The 17,206-nt window shown below is 37.6% G+C and overlaps 1 protein-coding gene across 1 annotated transcript; it reads left to right on the forward strand.

Annotated features, from left to right (window-relative positions):
* The first annotated feature begins 11,884 nt into the window (after positions 1 to 11,884).
* Positions 11,885 to 12,561, forward strand: LOC118841747 (myosin light polypeptide 6-like). The gene has a single exon (XM_036749338.1). The coding sequence runs from the start codon at positions 11,907 to 11,909 to the stop codon at positions 12,360 to 12,362; it is 456 nt and encodes a 151-aa protein (XP_036605233.1). The 5' UTR covers positions 11,885 to 11,906; the 3' UTR covers positions 12,363 to 12,561.
* Positions 12,562 to 17,206: the final 4,645 nt, after the last annotated feature.

Genomic DNA, 17,206 nt, shown 5'->3' on the forward strand with positions numbered 1-17,206 from the left:
TAGAGGTTGAAAGGAGATATCTTTGACACCAGGGTGAGAGCCAGCTCGGAGTGCACACTGTGACAACACCAACAATGGGCCTTTGAGGTGGCTGTGACAGAAGCAACTTCAGGAACTCTCATCCCAGAGACAGTAAGGAGACAACTCATAATAGATTATTAGTGGACCCTGAGCAAGAACTGGGTGCAGGACTGGGTAGTTTTTGGCAACTGCAGTGCTGACATATAGTTCAGAGTCATGTTCCAGGGCAGAGAGGAGTGGGTGCAGCTGCAGGGAACTAGAGGCTCTTGATGCAGTTCTAGGATCAAGAGGAGCACTAGCATTTGCCACTATAGGACACCAGGGACCCTTTTCCTGGGTAAAGACCAGAGATCAGACCAGGAGAGCAGTAATCACACCTTCCCCCAATCACACCACATTAGAAGTGTCAAAAACTTAACAGACCCTCTAAATTAGCTCTGAAAATAGCAGCAGAAAAAGTCTGAAACTTGGAACAGTGCCTCCCTACCCCCAAGTAAGCAGAGCTCAACTTTAACATAAAGTTCACACAGGGAGAAGGGCTCTAATCTATTGATATTGAGTTTTCTTGCAGTTATCTTGCCTTCCATCTGCCACTGTTGTTGAATGAGAATATTTAGCTTGAAAAAGATAAATCTATGATCAGTCCATCACTCTGCATCACAATCATTCTCACAACCTGTCTGTCTCTTCTCCTTACCATGACACAGTATATCAAATGCCAATGTTTGCTGCAAGGATGCATCCAAGAAGTTTTATTGCATTTAGGTAAATGGAAGACAGTGTGAAGGCAGTGATGAGAAGGTCATGAGATGCACAGGTCTTTAGTAGTAAGTGACTGTTACTATTGCTGCTTCTGACTCCATTCCTCCCAAGGGCTTGCTGCCATCTCTAATGATCTGTGCCTAATCTAGCATTAAACATCCTGAATTACAATTATTATTGTCCTCTTTAGGCACATTAATGATGAGGGTCTCCAGGTCTTAATAAAATTTTCCTTGACCTCATCAGGGTTTGTCATGGTGGAAACATATGCATTGATGATGTTGGCATGGCACTTTCCTGTAAGTGGCAATCTCATCATGACTCTGTTGTTCACTCCTTTTGGGAGGCATACAAGTTTGTTGACTAGATTAGACTTGATTGTGAAACCTACCAGCTCCCTATCACTGTGGCCACACCAGAAAACTCTGTATCCTGCTGTGACTTTAGTAAGCTGATCTTCATTTGCCAGCTTTGTTTCATTCAGGACTGCTATCTGGATGAGGTGAATTATCTCACAATGAGATCTGTTCATCTTTCAGGTCTATCATATTGCTTATTGTCCATAAGCATGCATACATTCCATGTACCAATGGTAAGTGGAATCATCTTCACAAAATGGAAACTTCCAGGAATATCATACATTTTTTGTTTTGACCACAGGATTGGATCCTCATCTGCCACAGTAAACAGGCCAAGGTTAGGTTAAGTGAAGAAGTCAAATATTGGGGCACCTTTTCTAGCCCCTTCCACATACCAAGAAGTGACTAGTGTGGTCCTTAAAAATAGCTGCTCAGACACCCAGAAGGCTGCTGAATCCCACTGTTGCTTGAATCCAGTGAGAAGACAACCCGATACCTTTGATCACCTGTGTACAGGTTGGAAGAGCTAATGAAAGAGATGACTGGCAGAGGAAAAATTGGGAAAAGAAATGAAAATGATGCAAATTGTGAAAAATGAATTAAACATCTTGGTAAAAGAGGAGAAAATATGCTGAAGAAAATAAAATTTTAAAAATAGATTTGGCCTAATGGTAAAAGAGGCACAAAACTGTACTGAAGAAAAAAACTCCTTAAAAAGGAGAACTGGACAAATGCAAAAGAGAAACAAAACCTCAATGAAGAAAATAATTCCTTAAAAATTAGAAATGGGGAAATAGAAGCCAATGACCCCATGAGACATCAAGAAACAAGAAACAATGTCAAAATAAGGAAAAAAATAGAAGAAAATGTGAAGCATCTTTTGGTAAAACCAACTAACCTGGACAATAGAATTGAAGAGAAATAATTGGAGAATCATTGGAATACCTGAAAGCCATGGTCAAAAAAAAGAATCTATATGTCATATTGCACGAAATTATAAAGGAAAATTGCTCTCCTATCTTAGAAGTAGAGGGTAAAATAGACATTGAAAGAATCCACTGATCATGTACTGAAAAAGATTCCAAAATGGAAACTTCCAGAAATATCATAGCCAAATTCTACAGTTGTCAGGTCAAGGAGAAAATATTACAAGCAAGCAGAAAGAAACAACTCACATATAGTGGAGCCAGTCAGGATAAACCAATATTTAGCAGCTTCCTCCTTAAAAGAGCATATGATATTCTAGAAAGGAAAAGAGCTAGGATTACAATCTTGAACAACCTATCCATAAAAACTGAGAATAATCCTTCAGGGGACAAAATGGACATTCAAGCATTCCTAATGAAAAGACAAGAGCTAAATTTTTAAAATGACATTCAAACACAAGACTTAAGAGAAGCATAAAAAGGTGAAAATGAAAGAGAAATCATAACGGACTTAAAAGATTAAATTGTTTATATGGGAAGATGATAGATGTAACTCCTAAGAAATTTATCATTATATGCTATAAGATGTCTAAATAGACAAATGACATAGGCCTGATATTATTATGCTGAGATGATGCCAAAATAATGAAGGACTGAGAAAGATGGATGCACTAGGAGAAGGGGGAAGAAAAATGAAGAATGGAGAAAATTACCTTGCACATGAAAGAGTTTTGCACAGGAAGAAGTTTTGTGCAAGAAAGCATTTTGGTGGGGGTTTTTTGGTTCCATTTCTATTTATTACAAATTAGCTCAAATCTTTCCATCTTATTCCTAAGAATATTATGAGAAATTGTGTTTAATATCTTGTGGAAATCCAGCCCACAGTATTAGACTGATCTAGTTAGCCTTACCAGAATTGGAAAAGGGACAATCTAGCATGTTTTGTTCTTAAAAAAAAGAATTTAAATTAATTTGTTAATTAAATTGTTTTAGTTTTCAACATTCATTTTTATAAACTTTTGAATTGTAAACTTTCCTCCTTCCTTCCCCTCTCCTCTCCCCAAGAAAATTAGCAATATGATATAGGCTATACATGTATAATCATATTAAAATTTTGAATTGTAAACTTTCCTCCTTCCTTCCCCTCTCCTATCCCCAAGAAAATTGGCAATACAATATAGGCTATACATGTATAATCATATTAAATATATTTCCACATTAGTTGTATTGTAAAATAAGAGTCAGAACAAAAGGAAAAAACCATGAGAAAGGAAAAACAAAACAAGAAGAGAAAATAGTATGCTTCAATCTGTATATAGACCACATAGTTTTTTCTCTTGATACGGATAGCATTTTCCATGATGAGTCTTTTGGAATTGTCTTAGATCTGTAAAAATTGATTCTCAGCTTTCTGCTCCCCTTCTAATCTTGGTTGCACTGGCTTGTTTGTGCAAAAACTTTTTTAATATAAGGTAATTAAAATGATCCATTTTGCATTTCATAATGTTCTCTATTTCTTGTTTGGTCATAAATTCTTCCCTTCTCCATAGATCTAACAGGTAAACTATTCCTTGCCCTTCTAAATTGCTTATATTATCACCCTTGGTGTCTAAATCATGTACCCATTTTGACTTAATCTTCATATATGTATAAGATGTTGGTCTATGCCAGACCTGCACAAGCTGCAGCCCTCTACAATTTTCGCAGGCATCCTGAAATCCTTTGGCAGGCCGCAGGTTGTGGAGGCCTGGTCTATGTCTAGTTTCTGCCGTACTACTTTTCCAGTTTTCCCAGCAGTTTTTGCCAAATAGTGAGTTCTTTTCCCAGAAGCTGGAGTATTTGGGTTTATCAAACAGTAGATTACTATAGTCACTGACCACTGTGTCTTGTGATCCACCACTCTTTTTCTTAGGCAAATAGTTTTGATGTTGCTGTTTTATAATGCACTTTTAGATCGGGTACAGCTAAGCTACCTTCCCTTGCATTTCTTTTCATTAATTCCCTTGAGATTCTGGACTTTTGTTCTTCAGATGATTCTTGTTATTATTTTTTCTAGTTCTGTAAAATATTTTTGGGGAATTTAATTGGTATGGCCCCGAATGAGTAAATTAGGATTGTCATTTTTATTATGCTAACTCAGCCTACCCATGTGTATTGTTAATGTATTTGTTAATACAATTTGAAGATCTTTCCCTCATATTAATGGGCCCATGTGCCCTGTCTGAGTCAGATGGAAGTCTGAGTCACATGAACCTGTGGGGGGAGGAGCTTGCTGAATGGGTGGAGCAGGAAGGGATGGAGCAGAGAGGGTGGAGCAGAGCTGAGAGAAGGTGAGACAGAGCAGTCAGAACTGGAAGAAAAAGGGACACAGAACAGCAGCTAGCATGACTGAGAACCAGGGAGTGATTTTGCTTGAGGGTATTCTTTTGTGGGAAGACCCTAGCAGAGGGAAGGCTTGGGGATGTCAATGCCCCTTGCATTGATAATGTATATAATTTCTTTGTTGCTATGATGGATTTGGCTTTCTGCTGTTGGTATTTGGCTTTCTGGTTTTTGAATAAATGTTTTGGTTTCACATTCAACGAAGAGAGTCTGTTATATTTTATGATTCAGAACTATACCAGCATTGGCTGTGGGTATCACATTGTTGCCATGAGCAACTGATCTTTTCCCAATTATTTAGATCTGATTTCATTTGTGTGAAAATTATTTTGTGATTGTGTTCATATAGTTCCTGGATATGTCTAGGCATGTAGACTCCCAAGTGTTTTATATTGTCTACAATTACTTTAATTGGAATTTCACTTTCTATCTCTTGCTGCTGGGCTTTCTTGGTAAGATTCAGAAATTCTGATTATTTATGTGGGTTTATTTTATATCCTGCAACTCTGTTAAAGTGGTTAATTATTTCATGTAGCATTTTGCTTGCTTCTCTAGGATTCTCTAAGTATACCATAATATCATCTACAAAGTGTGATAATTTTATTTCTTCATTGTGTATTCTAATTCCTTCAAATTCTTTTTCTTTCCTTATTGCTAAAGCTAAAATTGCTAGTACAATATTGAATAACAATGGTAATAATGGACATCCTTCTGTAACAACAGTGTTGCTAGCAGCTGCTGTAGGAGTGTAAGAACAATAACACCAGCATACAGAAGGGCTGCTAGCACAGGTTCCTTGACCTGCTTTTCTAAGGAAAGCAACTTTAAAGGGTTAACAATCTCACTTTAATTAAACATACATAAATCATTCACTTAGTTCAGGGGGAAAAGTCAGCACCCTGAACTTCAGAGCAAATGCAAACAGAAATGACAAGCTGTAATCATAAACAGAGCAAAATAACCCAAATCAACAGACAAGCTTCTATCTGTCTGACCATAGCAATATATACACAGTTACCAAAGAGAGAAGCACCAATATCTGGGTTTTTCAAAGCCACAGGACTCCTTAATGGCTACCCAGAGTCTCCACACCAACACTCCTCCAATAAGTGAGCCCCAAACAAAATGCTAAACTCAGAGTATATACACCCTTTTTCAGGGCCTGAGGGCTTCACACCTCCCCAGGGCTTCACACATCTCCAGGGCTTCACACCTCTCATGACCTAATTAGCAAAAGGGTGTGGGCCTTCCTACAAAGGCAACACTCAGTTAAAGGCACTTGGTTGCCTTAGTGCTAAGAAGCACTCCAAAAGAAAAAACGACAAAAAGTCCCACTTTGCTTGCCTTTACACCTTGTTTCACCCTTGATTTTATTGGAAATGTTTCTAGCTTACCCTCATTACATATAATACTTTTTGATGGTTTTAGATAGATGCTACTTATCATTTTAAGGAACACTCAATTTATTCTTATGCTTTCTAGTGTTTTTAATAGAAATGGGTGTTATATTGTGCCAAAAGCTTTTTATGCATCTGTTGAGATAATCATGATTTCTGTAAATTTTGTTATTGATATCATCAATTATGCTGATAGCTTTCTTAATATTGAACCAGACTTGTATTCCTGGTATAAATCCTACCTGGTCATGGTGTATTGTCCTCATGATGAGTTGCTATAATCTCTTTGCTAATATTTTATCTTAAATTTTTGCATCTATATTCATTGGGGAAATTGGTCTACAATTTTCTTTTTCTGTTTTGACTCTTCCTGCTTTAGGTATCAGCACCATATTTCTATCATAAAAAAATTTGGTAGCACTCTGCCTATTTTTCCAAATAATTTATATAGTGTTAAAGTTAATTGTTCTTTAAATGTTTGGCAGAATTCACTTGTAAATCCATCTGGCCCTGGAGATTTTTTCTTAGGGAGTTCTTTGATGCCTTGTTCAATTTATTTTTCTGAAATGAGGCTATTTAAGTGTTTTATTTCCTCTTCCACTAGTCTGGCCAATTTATATTTTTATAAATATTCATCCATTTCACTCAGATTGTCACATCTGTAGGCATTCAGTTGGACAAAATACCTCCTAATTATTGTTTTAACTTCATCTTCATTGGTGGTGACTTCACCCTTTTCATTTTTAATACTGGAAATTTGTTTTTATTCTCTCTTTTTTTAACCAAGTTATCCAAAAGGTTTATCTATTTTATTGGTTTTTTCATAAAACCAGCTCTTAGTTTTATTTATTAGGTCAGTAGTTTTCTTAATTTCCATTTTATTGATCTCTCCTTCAATTTTCAGAATTTCTAATTTGGTATTTAATTGGGGATTTTTAATTTGTTGATTTTCTAGCTTTTTTAGTTGCATGCCCATTGATCTCTTTCTATATTGTATTCATGTAAGCATTGAGAGAGATAAAATTTCCCCTAAGAACTACTTTGGCTGCATCCCATAAATTTTGGTATGTTGTCTCATTATTGTCATTCTCTTGGATGAAGTTATTGATTCTTTCTATGATTTGTTGTTTGACCCACTCATTCTTTAGGATTAGATTGTTTAGTGTCCAATCAATTATTAGTCTATCATTCTATGGTCTTTTATTACATGTAATTTTTATTGTGTCATGATCCGAAATGAATACATTTAATATTTCTGTCTTTCTGCTCTGGATTGTGAGGTTTTTATGCCCTCATACATGGTCAATTTTTGTATAGGTGTCATGTACTGCTGAGGTAAAGGCATATTCTTTTCTACCCCCATTCAATTTTCTCCAGAAAATTGTATCTGGCTTTTCTAAAATTCTATTCACCTCCTTAATTTCTTTCTTTTTTATTTTGTGGTCAGATTTATCTAGTTCGGGAAGGTGGGAGGGTAGATCCTCCACTATAGTTTTGCTGCCTGTTTCTTCCTGTGACTTCCTTAACCTTTCCTCTAAGAATATGAATGCAATACCACTTGGTGCATATATCTTTAGCATTGATATTACTTCATTGTCTATGGTACCTTTTAGCAACATGTAATTTCCTTCCTTATCTCTTTTAATTAGATCTATTTTTGTTTTTGCTTTGTCTGAGATCAGGATTGCTACTCTTGCTTTTGTTTTTTACTTCAGCTGAAGCATAATATATTCTGCTCCAGATTTTTTTTACATTTACTCTGTGTGTATCTCTCTGCTTCAGATGTATTTCTTCTAAACAGCACATTGTAGGATTATGGTTTCAAATCCACTCTGCTATCAGCTTCTGTTTTATTGGAGAGTTCATCCCATTCACATTCACAGTTATGATTACTAACTGTGTCTTTCTTTCCATCCTGTTTCCCCCCATTTATATTTTTCTATCTCCTTTCTTCCTTTCTCTCCTCACTAGTGTTTTGCTTCTGACCACCCTCAATATGCCCTCCCTTCTATCAGCCCCACTTCCTTTCCCTTCCCCTTTCCCATACTACTTCTTCCCTCCCTTCTTTCCCTCTGCTGTAATAGGTATTTGTGCCTCTTCATGTGATGTAATATACCCTTTTCTGCCTCCTCTTTTCTCCTTTTCCCAGTACAATCCTTTTTTCACCCCCTAATTCTTTTTGTATCATCACATCAAAGTCAACTTATACCCACACCCTCTGCCTATGTATACCCCTTTTAAATGTTGTAATAAAGATAGAGTTCTCAAGAGTTACAGGTATCATCTTCTTATGTAGGAATGTAAATGGCTTACCCTTATTGAATGACATTTTTTTCGTGTTTACCTTTTTATGTTTCTCTTGAGTCTTGTATTAGAAGATCCAATTTTTTGTTCAGCTTTGGTATTTTTATCAGTAAAGTTGGGAAGTCTCTGATTTCATTGAACGTCCATCTCCTCACCTGAAAGATTATGCTCAATTTTTCCGGGTAGTCGAGTCTTGGTTGTAATCCAAGCTCCTTTGCCTTCCAGAATATCATATTCTAAGCCCTCCAATCATTAATGTAGAAGGTGCTAGGCCCTGTGTAATCCTGATACTTAAATTGTTTCTTTCTGGTTTCTTGCAGTATTTTCTCCTTGATCTGACAATTCTGGGATTTGGCTACAATATTCTTTGGAGTTTTCATTTGGGGATCTCTTTCAGGAGACAATCAGTGGATTCTTCCAATAACTATTTTATCCTCTGGCTCTAGGACCTTAAGGGCAGTTTTCCTTGATAATTTCATGAAAGATTCTGTCCAGACTCTTTGTTTAATCATGGCTTTCAGGTAGACCAATAATTCTTAAATTATCTCTCTTGGGTCTATTTCCCAGGTCAGTTGTTTTTCCAATAAAGCATTTTACATTTTCTTCTATGTTTTTCTTTCTTTTGATATTGTTTGACTGATTTATGATGTCTCATAGAATCATTAGCTTTCACTTGCCCAATTCTAATTTTTAAAGAATTGTTTTCTTCAGTTACCTTTCAGTTTTCCATTTGGCCAATTCTATTTTTTAAGTGGATTTTTTCAGTGAATTCTTGTACCTCCTTTTCCATTTTGCCAATTTTGCTTTTTTAAGGAGTTGTTTTCTTCAGTGGATTGTTTTTCATTTGACCTATTGTAATTTTTAAGGAATTATTTTCTTAAGTCAATTTTTGTCCTTCCTTTTCCAAGCTGCTGACTTTCTCTTGCATATCTCTCTTTTCTTCTCCCAATTTTTCTTCTACCTCTCTTATTTCACTTTTAAAATCCCTCTTGAGCTCTTCCAAGGAGGATTTTTGGGACTTTGACCAAATCATATGCCCCTTTGAGATTTCACACGTAGGTATATTGACAATTTTGCCCTCTTCTGAGTTTCTATTTTGATCTTCCCTGTCCCCATAATAAGAATCTGTGGTCATTGTCCATTTCTGCTTTTTGTTCAGGATGTTTCCTTATTTCATTGCTTTTAAAGTTAAGCTCTCCTGCTGGAGCACAGGGTCGCAGTTCCAGGCTTTTTGTGGTGGCAACCAGGGGTCTTGTCACTGACTTTGTGTGCTGGGGCCTCAGGCGATGGCAGCTGGAGGCTGTAGAGGTCTGGCAGCTCTCCTGGTCCTGAGCTAGGGTCCTAGTGGCAGCGTCTAGCATATGCTGAGGCCAGGTGGGGTTTTTTTCTGTTTTTCCCCATGGTCACACCAAAGCATGTGAGGGTCTAGTCTCTGGAGGACATCTGCCCACCCTAGACTGCACTGAAGTGAGTGGAGGTCTGGGCACTGGAGAATGCTTGCCTGCCCAGGCCTTCACCAAAGCACATGGAGGTCTGGATACTGGAAGACACTTGCCCATGGGGGTTTCTGCACAGGAGCATGTGAGCTAGAGTCTGCCTGTTCCCCTGGCTGTGCTATGGCATGTGGGGGTCCTGGTATTGGCATTTGCCTTCTCCACTGCCCTGGGGCTCAGGATCTCTTGCTGGTTTGCTGAGGTGAGTCTTGTTGCTAGCTTTCTGGGATGCTTCCTGGAAAGCACTCCCCTTTTACCCAAGTGAGATGGACCTTTCTTGCTGATCTTCCAAGTTTCTCAGGCTAAAAAGATAGGCTGCCCTATCTTTCCACTGGTTCTTCTGTTCCAGGTTCTTTCCTATTTTCTGGTTTTTACAGAGGTCAATAAAGAAGAATAACAGCAATTTACTGCTTGCTCCACCATCTTGGCTCCTGGAAGTAGGAAAGAGCTTTTATAGTGGAGGGGGAAGTGGGGGGGAGGGGTAGAATGCAACACTTGAAACTATATCCTCATCTGAACAAGTTCAAAGTGGAACAAATATATACATATGTGTATGTATGTTTGTATGTTTGGTGTATATGTAAATATGTGTGTAAGTATATATACATGTACACAAATGTACATATAGACAAACACAATCAATTGGGTCAGAAATCTATCTTAGGGGGAAGAGGATGAGAAAAAAGAGGGATACTAAAAGGGAAGGTGGGCCAAGGAAACAATGATCACAAGCAAAACAGATTTTTGAGGAGGGATAGGACAACAAAGAAGAAAAGGCTAAACAGAAGAAAATATGATAAAGGAAAATATACAATTAGTAATCATAAAGGGGAATAGAAATGGGATGAACTCATTTATAAAAGAGAAATGGATGGTAGAATGGATGAGAAACCAAAATTGAACAATATGTTATTTACAAGAAACACCCTTAAGACAGAAAGATACACATAGGAGATAACAGATCCAGGGAGGCGGAGCCAAGATGGCACCTGGAAAGCAGGGACTAGTGTGAGCTCCCTGCTGAGGCCCTCCAAAAATCTATAGAAAATGGCTCTGAACCAATTCTAGAACTGCAGAACCCACAAAACAGCAGAGGGAAGCAGGGCTCCATCCCAGGACGGCATGGATGGTCTCTGGGTTAGGTCTATCCAGCACGGAGCTAGGAGCACAGTGGAGCAGAGCCAAGTGTGAGCAGCGTGGACCAACCAGACAAGGAGCTGGGCGCAGCATGCCCTAGTGCCTTGAATCAGTGAGCTGTAGCAGTTACCAGACTTCTCAACCCACAAATGCCAAAGACAACAGAGAAGGTTAGTGGGAAAAGCTGCGAGAGTGGAAGGAGTTTGCCTTCGGCTATTGCCGCAGGGGCAGTGGAGGTGGAGCAGCTACAGAACTACAGCTGCAGTTACTTCTGGCCCCAGGCCCACCTGGTGGGAGGAATTAAGTGGCAGATCAGAGCAGGAGTGCAGAGCCTGCTGAAGATCTAAGTCCAGTCCAGGTTGGGGGTTCTTGGGGAAGGAGGAGTGCTGGTGTGGCAGCGCATCCACCCAAGCTTGGAACATAGTTCTCTAAACTCTAAAAGCAGTCATACCCCACTGAAAAACTCAAGGGTCAAGTTAGTTGGCTGGGAATATGGCCAGGCAGTGAAAATGCACCCAGATTCAGTCGCAGACTTTGGATTCTTTCTTTGATGACAAAGAAGACCAAAACATACAAACAGAAGAAGTTAACAAAGTCAAAGAGCCTACAACAAAAGCCTCCAAGAAAAACATGAACTGGTCCCAGGCCATGGAAGATCTCAAAAAGGATTTGGAAGAGCAAGTTAGAGAAATAGAGGAAAAATTGGGAAGGGAAATGAGAAGGATGAAAGAAAACCATGAAAAACAAGTCAATGACTTGCTAAAGGAGACCCAAAAAAATACTGAAAAATATACTGAAGAAAACAACACCTTAAAAAATAGACTAACTCAAACGTCAAAAGAGCTCCAAAAAGCCAATGAGGAGAAGAATGCCTTGAAAGGCAGAATTAGCCAAATGGAAAAGGAGGTCCAAAAGACCACTGAAGAAAATACTACCTTAAAAATTAGATTGGAGCAAGTGGAAGCTAGTGACTTCATGAGAAATCAAGATATTATGAAACAGAACCAAAGGAATGAAAAATGGAAGACAAGCGGACAGATTGGAGCCGTGGAGAGAGACGGAGCCATTACATAGTGCAGCGGCGGCGGCAGTACGAGCGAGCGAGCGAGCAGCAGCACGGCCAAGATGTGTGACTTCACGGAGGATCAGACCGCAGAGTTCAAGGAGGCCTTCCAGCTGTTTGACCGAACAGGGGATGGAAAGATCTTATACAGCCAGTGTGGGGACGTGATGCGAGCCCTGGGCCAGAATCCTACCAATGCTGAGGTGCTCAAGGTCTTAGGGAATCCCAAGAGTGATGAGATGAATGTGAAGGTGCTGGACTTTGAACACTTTCTGCCAATGCTGCAGACCGTAGCAAAGAATAAGGACCAGGGCACATATGAAGACTATGTAGAAGGGCTTCAGATGTTTGATAAGGAAGGGAACGGCACAGTCATGGGGGCTGAAATACAACACGTCCTCATCACCCTGGGTGAGAAGATGACAGAGGAAGAAGTGGAAGTGTTGGTGGCAGGGCATGAAGACAGCAACGGTTGCATCAACTATGAAGAGCTAGTCCGGATGGTGCTGAATGGCTGAGACCAACTCCTCTTTCCACAAAGAACCCCCTAACTTTCTCAGTGTGAAAATCATCCTCTTGCCCCTGAAGCAACTAACTACATTTTCAGGGTTACCAACATCCTTACTTCCAACCCCCACCATAAAATATGTCCTCTTTGGCCTATTTGCTCTCTGCTTTCACCAAATAAAACTTGCTAACTGCTCCTAAAAAAAAAAATGGAAGACAATGTGAAATATCTCATTGGAAAAACCACTGACCTGGAAAATAGATCCAGGAGAGATCATTTAAAGATTATTGGACTACCTGAAAGCCATGATCAAAAAAAGAGCCTAAATATCATCTTTCAAGAAATTATCAAGGAGAACTGCCCTGATATTCTAGAGCCACAGGGCAAAATAGAAATTGAAAGAATCCATCAATCGCCTCCTCAAGTAGATCGCAAAAAGAAATCCCCTAGGAACATTGTCGCCAAATTCCAGAGCTCCCAGATCAAGGAGAAAATATTGCAAGCAGCCAGAAAGAAACAATTTCAGTATTATGGAAACACAATCAGAATAACCCAAGATCTGGCAGCTTCTACATTAAGGGACTGAAGGGCTTGGAATATAATACTCCAGAGGTCAATGGAGCTAGGATTTAAACCTACCCAGCAAAACTGAATATCATGCTCCAAGGCAAATCTGGATTTTCAATAAAATAGAGGACTTTCAAGCTTTCTCAGTGATAAGACCAGAGCTGAATTGAAAATTGACTTTCAACACAAGAATCAAGAGAAGCATGAAAAGGTAATCAAGAAAAACAACAAGAAAAAGAAATTGCAAGGGACTGACTTTATTTATATTCCTACATGGAAAGATGATGTGTATGATTCATGAGACCTCAGTATTAGGGTAGCTGAAGGGAATATGCATATATATATATATATATATATATATATATATATATATATATATATATGTTTATGTATATATGTGTAAGTGAATGTGTCTGTATGTATATATGTACGTGTGTGTATATATATATATATGTATATATAGAAAGAGAGAGAGAGAGAGAGAGAGAGAGAGAGAGAGCAGACACAGGGTGAGTTGAAGATGAAGGGAAGTTATCTAAAAGAAATAAAATAAAATTCAGGGATGAGAGAGGGAATATATTGACAGAAGGAAATAGGGAGAGATAGAATGGGGTAAATTATCTCACATAAAAGCGGCAAGAATAAACAGTTCTGTAGGAAGAGAAGAGAAGGCAGGTGAGGGGGAATGAGTGAATCTTGCTCTCATCAGATTTGACCTGAGGAGGGAATACCATACATACCCAATTGGGTATCTTACCCCACAAGAAAGAAGAAGGAAGAAGATAAAAAAGGAGGGGATGATAGAAGGAAGGGCAGATGGGGGTGGAGGTAATCAAAAACAAACACTTTCGAAAAGGGACAGAGTCAAGGGAGAAAATTCAATAAAGGGGATAGGTTAGGAAGGAGCAAAATATAGTTAGTCTTTCACAACATGAGTATTGTTGAAGGGTTATACATAATGATACGCATGTGGCCATGTTGAATTGCTTGACCTCTTAGGGAGGGTGGGTGGGAAGGGAAGAGGGGAGAGAATTTGGAACTCAAAGTTTTAAAAACAGATGTTCAAAAACAAAAAAAAAAAAGTTTTTGCATGCAACTGGAAAATAAGATACACAGGCAATGGGGAGTAGAAATTTATCTTGCTCTACAAGAAAGGAAGGGAAAAGGGGATGGGAGGTGAGTGGGGTGACAGAAGGAGGGCTGACTAGGGAACAGGGTAACAAGAATAAATGCCATCTTGGAGTGGGGGGGAGGGTAGAAATGGGGAGAAAATTCATAATTCAAACTCTTATGAAATCAATGCTGAAAACTAAATATATTAAATAAATAAAAAATACAAAAAATAAAAATAAAAAAAGAAAGATACACATATAGTTAAAATATCAGACTGGATCAAAATGTATTATGCCTCAGCTGAGATTTAAAAAAAAGACAGGAGTAGTAATCATACTCTCAGACAAAGTAAAAGAAAAACAACATAATTAAAGAGATAAGCAGGGAAACTACATTATGCTAAAAGATACCATAGTCAATGAAGTAATATGAATACTAAACCAAACAGCATAGCATCCAAATTGTTAAAGGAAAAATTAAATGAATTAGACAGCAAAACTATACTAATCAGGGACCTCAACTTTCCCTCTCAGTACTATGTAAATCTAACTATAAAATAATAAAAAAGAAGTAAAGGAGATGAATAGAATCTTAGAAAAGTTAGATATGACAGACCTCTAAAGAAAACTGAATGGGAATACAAAGGAGTTTACTTTTTCTTAGCTCTGCATGCACCTTCACAAAAATTGACCATGTATTAGGGCATGAAACCCCATAGCCAAATGAAGAAAAGTAGAAATATTAAATGCAATATTTTCTGACCATAATATAATAAAATTATATTCAATTAAAGGCCTTTGAAGCATAGATTAAAAGTTAATTGGAAACTAAATAATCCAGTATTGAAGAATGAATGAGTCAAAGAACAAATCATAGAAATAGTCAACAATTTCACTAATGAGAATGACAACAATGAGGCAATATACCAAAATTTGTGTGATGTAGCCAAAGCAATACTTGGGGAAAGTTATGTCTCTAAACATTAACATCAATAAAAGAGAGAAAGAGCAGATAGATGAATTGGACATGCAACTAGAAAATCTAGAAGAACAATTTAAAATCCCCCATTAAACACCAACTTGGAAAATCCTGAAAATCAAAGGAGAAATTAATTAAAGTTGAAAGTAAAAAAAATTATTGAACTAATAAATAAAGTTATGAGCTGGTTATATGAAAAATGATAAACCATTGTTTAATTTGATTTTTTAAAAGAAAAAAAGAATGCCAATACCAGTATAAGAACTGAAAAAAGCTGAATCCACTACTAATAAAGAAGAAATTAAAGCCATATTAATGGCTATTTTGCCCAACAGTATGCCAACAAAAATTATAATCTACGTGAAATGGGATGAATATTACACAAATGTAAATTGCTAAGATTAATGCAAGAGGAAATGGAATAAATTAAATACACCATAAATGAGTTTCTTAAGGAAAGCGAAACATTTTGTTGTTCAATCATTCAGTCATGTCTGACTCTTCATGACTCCAATAACCATAGTATGCCAGGCCCTTCTGTCCTCCACTATCTCTCAAAGTCTGTCCAGGTTCACGTTCATTGTTTCCACGATACTATCTAACCATCTCATCCTCTGCTGTCCCCCTTTTCCTTTTGCCTTCAATCTTTTCCAATATTACAGTCTTTTCCAATGAGAGCCATCTCATCATGTGGCCAAAGTATTTAAGCTTCACTATTTGACCTTCCAGTGAATAGCCTGAATTAATTTATGTACTGGCTTATTTGACCTCCTTGATGTTCAAGACTCTCAAAAGTCTTCTCCAGTGCCACAATTTGAAAGCATCAGTTCTGCAGTGCTCAACTTTCCTTATAGTCCAACTCTCACAGCCATACAGCGCTACTGGAAAAATCATAGTTTTGACTACATGAACTTTTGTTAACTAGGTGATGTCTCCACTTTTTAGTATGTTGTCCAGATTTGCCATAGCTTTCCTTCCAAGGAGCAAATGTCTTAATTTCATGGCTCTAGTCACTATCCTGCAGTGATCTTTGAGACCAAGAATATAAAATCTGAATATATATGTATATTTGTATGTACATATGCACATTATACATATATGTTCACAGCCCATACACACATATATTGACTCTTCTGAAGGCTTCAAAAATTTCAAATGATATAAATATGCACAAAACTTTTTCTAAAATTTTAGTAGTAGCAAAGTGGTAAAAGATTACTACAACAGAAGTTTGAAAAGAATTGGCAATAAAATGAACAAAATGTTAATTTTAATTACTACCTGTAATTAATGTATATATCACATCTTTTTTAAATCAACTAACATTTGCTAAGCACTTTCTAGGTGAAGCACTAGGTATGCAAAGATAAAAATTAAACATTCTCTATTGTCAAGAATGTTATACTCTTAGAAGGATATAGCATAGACTCAGACACATAAATTCAAGATAATTTGAAAAAGGTAAGGGAACTAATAACTGGGGACATTGGGTAAGCTTCTAAATAGGAGTTAGCAAATAGTGTATGAGAAGGGAGGGAGTAATATGCCCAAAACATGGAAGAGAAGACTATTCAAATGTTTGTGAATGTGTATGTGTTTCTGTATAGAGATAGGCTGGGTATCTAAGAGCATTAGCCCTTACTCCACACTTGCTGTATACAATAGGGATTAAATTTCTTTAAGCCAGGCAGCTAGGTGGTGCAGTGAGTACAGCATGGGCCCTGGAGTCAGGAGGACCTGACTTCAAATCTGACCTCAGACACTTGACACATTTACTAGCTGTGTGACCTTGGGCAAGTCACTTGACCCCAATTCCCTGATTTCCTGCCTGCAAAGAAAAATGCAAAAAAAAAAATTTCTCTAAGCCCTGGTGTCCTTTCCTATAAAATAAGGATAAAATAATTATAGTATCTACCTTGAACCATTGTTGTGAGGAAAACATTTTAAAACTACAAAATATTAAAGAAATGTGAGCTGTTTTCTCCCATCTGCTTATTGAATTGTCTTTCACCCAAACAACCACCATGAAATTTTTATATGTTAAATTTTCTTTTTTAGAATCACTTAAAGGCATTGATATTTATGTAACACACATTAGCACCTTATCAAAGAACAAAATATTTTTAAAATATATTTACTACCAAATGGGCAAAGTTATGTAACTGCATGCATATTATAAGACTGATCATTCAAATA

The sequence above is a fragment of the Trichosurus vulpecula genome, chromosome 3 (assembly GCF_011100635.1).
Source record: "Trichosurus vulpecula isolate mTriVul1 chromosome 3, mTriVul1.pri, whole genome shotgun sequence".
NCBI lineage: Eukaryota > Metazoa > Chordata > Mammalia > Diprotodontia > Phalangeridae > Trichosurus > Trichosurus vulpecula.

Coding starts and splice junctions, on each gene's coding strand:
- LOC118841747 (XM_036749338.1), top strand. CDS start 11,907: ATGTGTGACTTCACGGAGGATCAGACCGCAGAGTTCAAGGAGGCCTTC.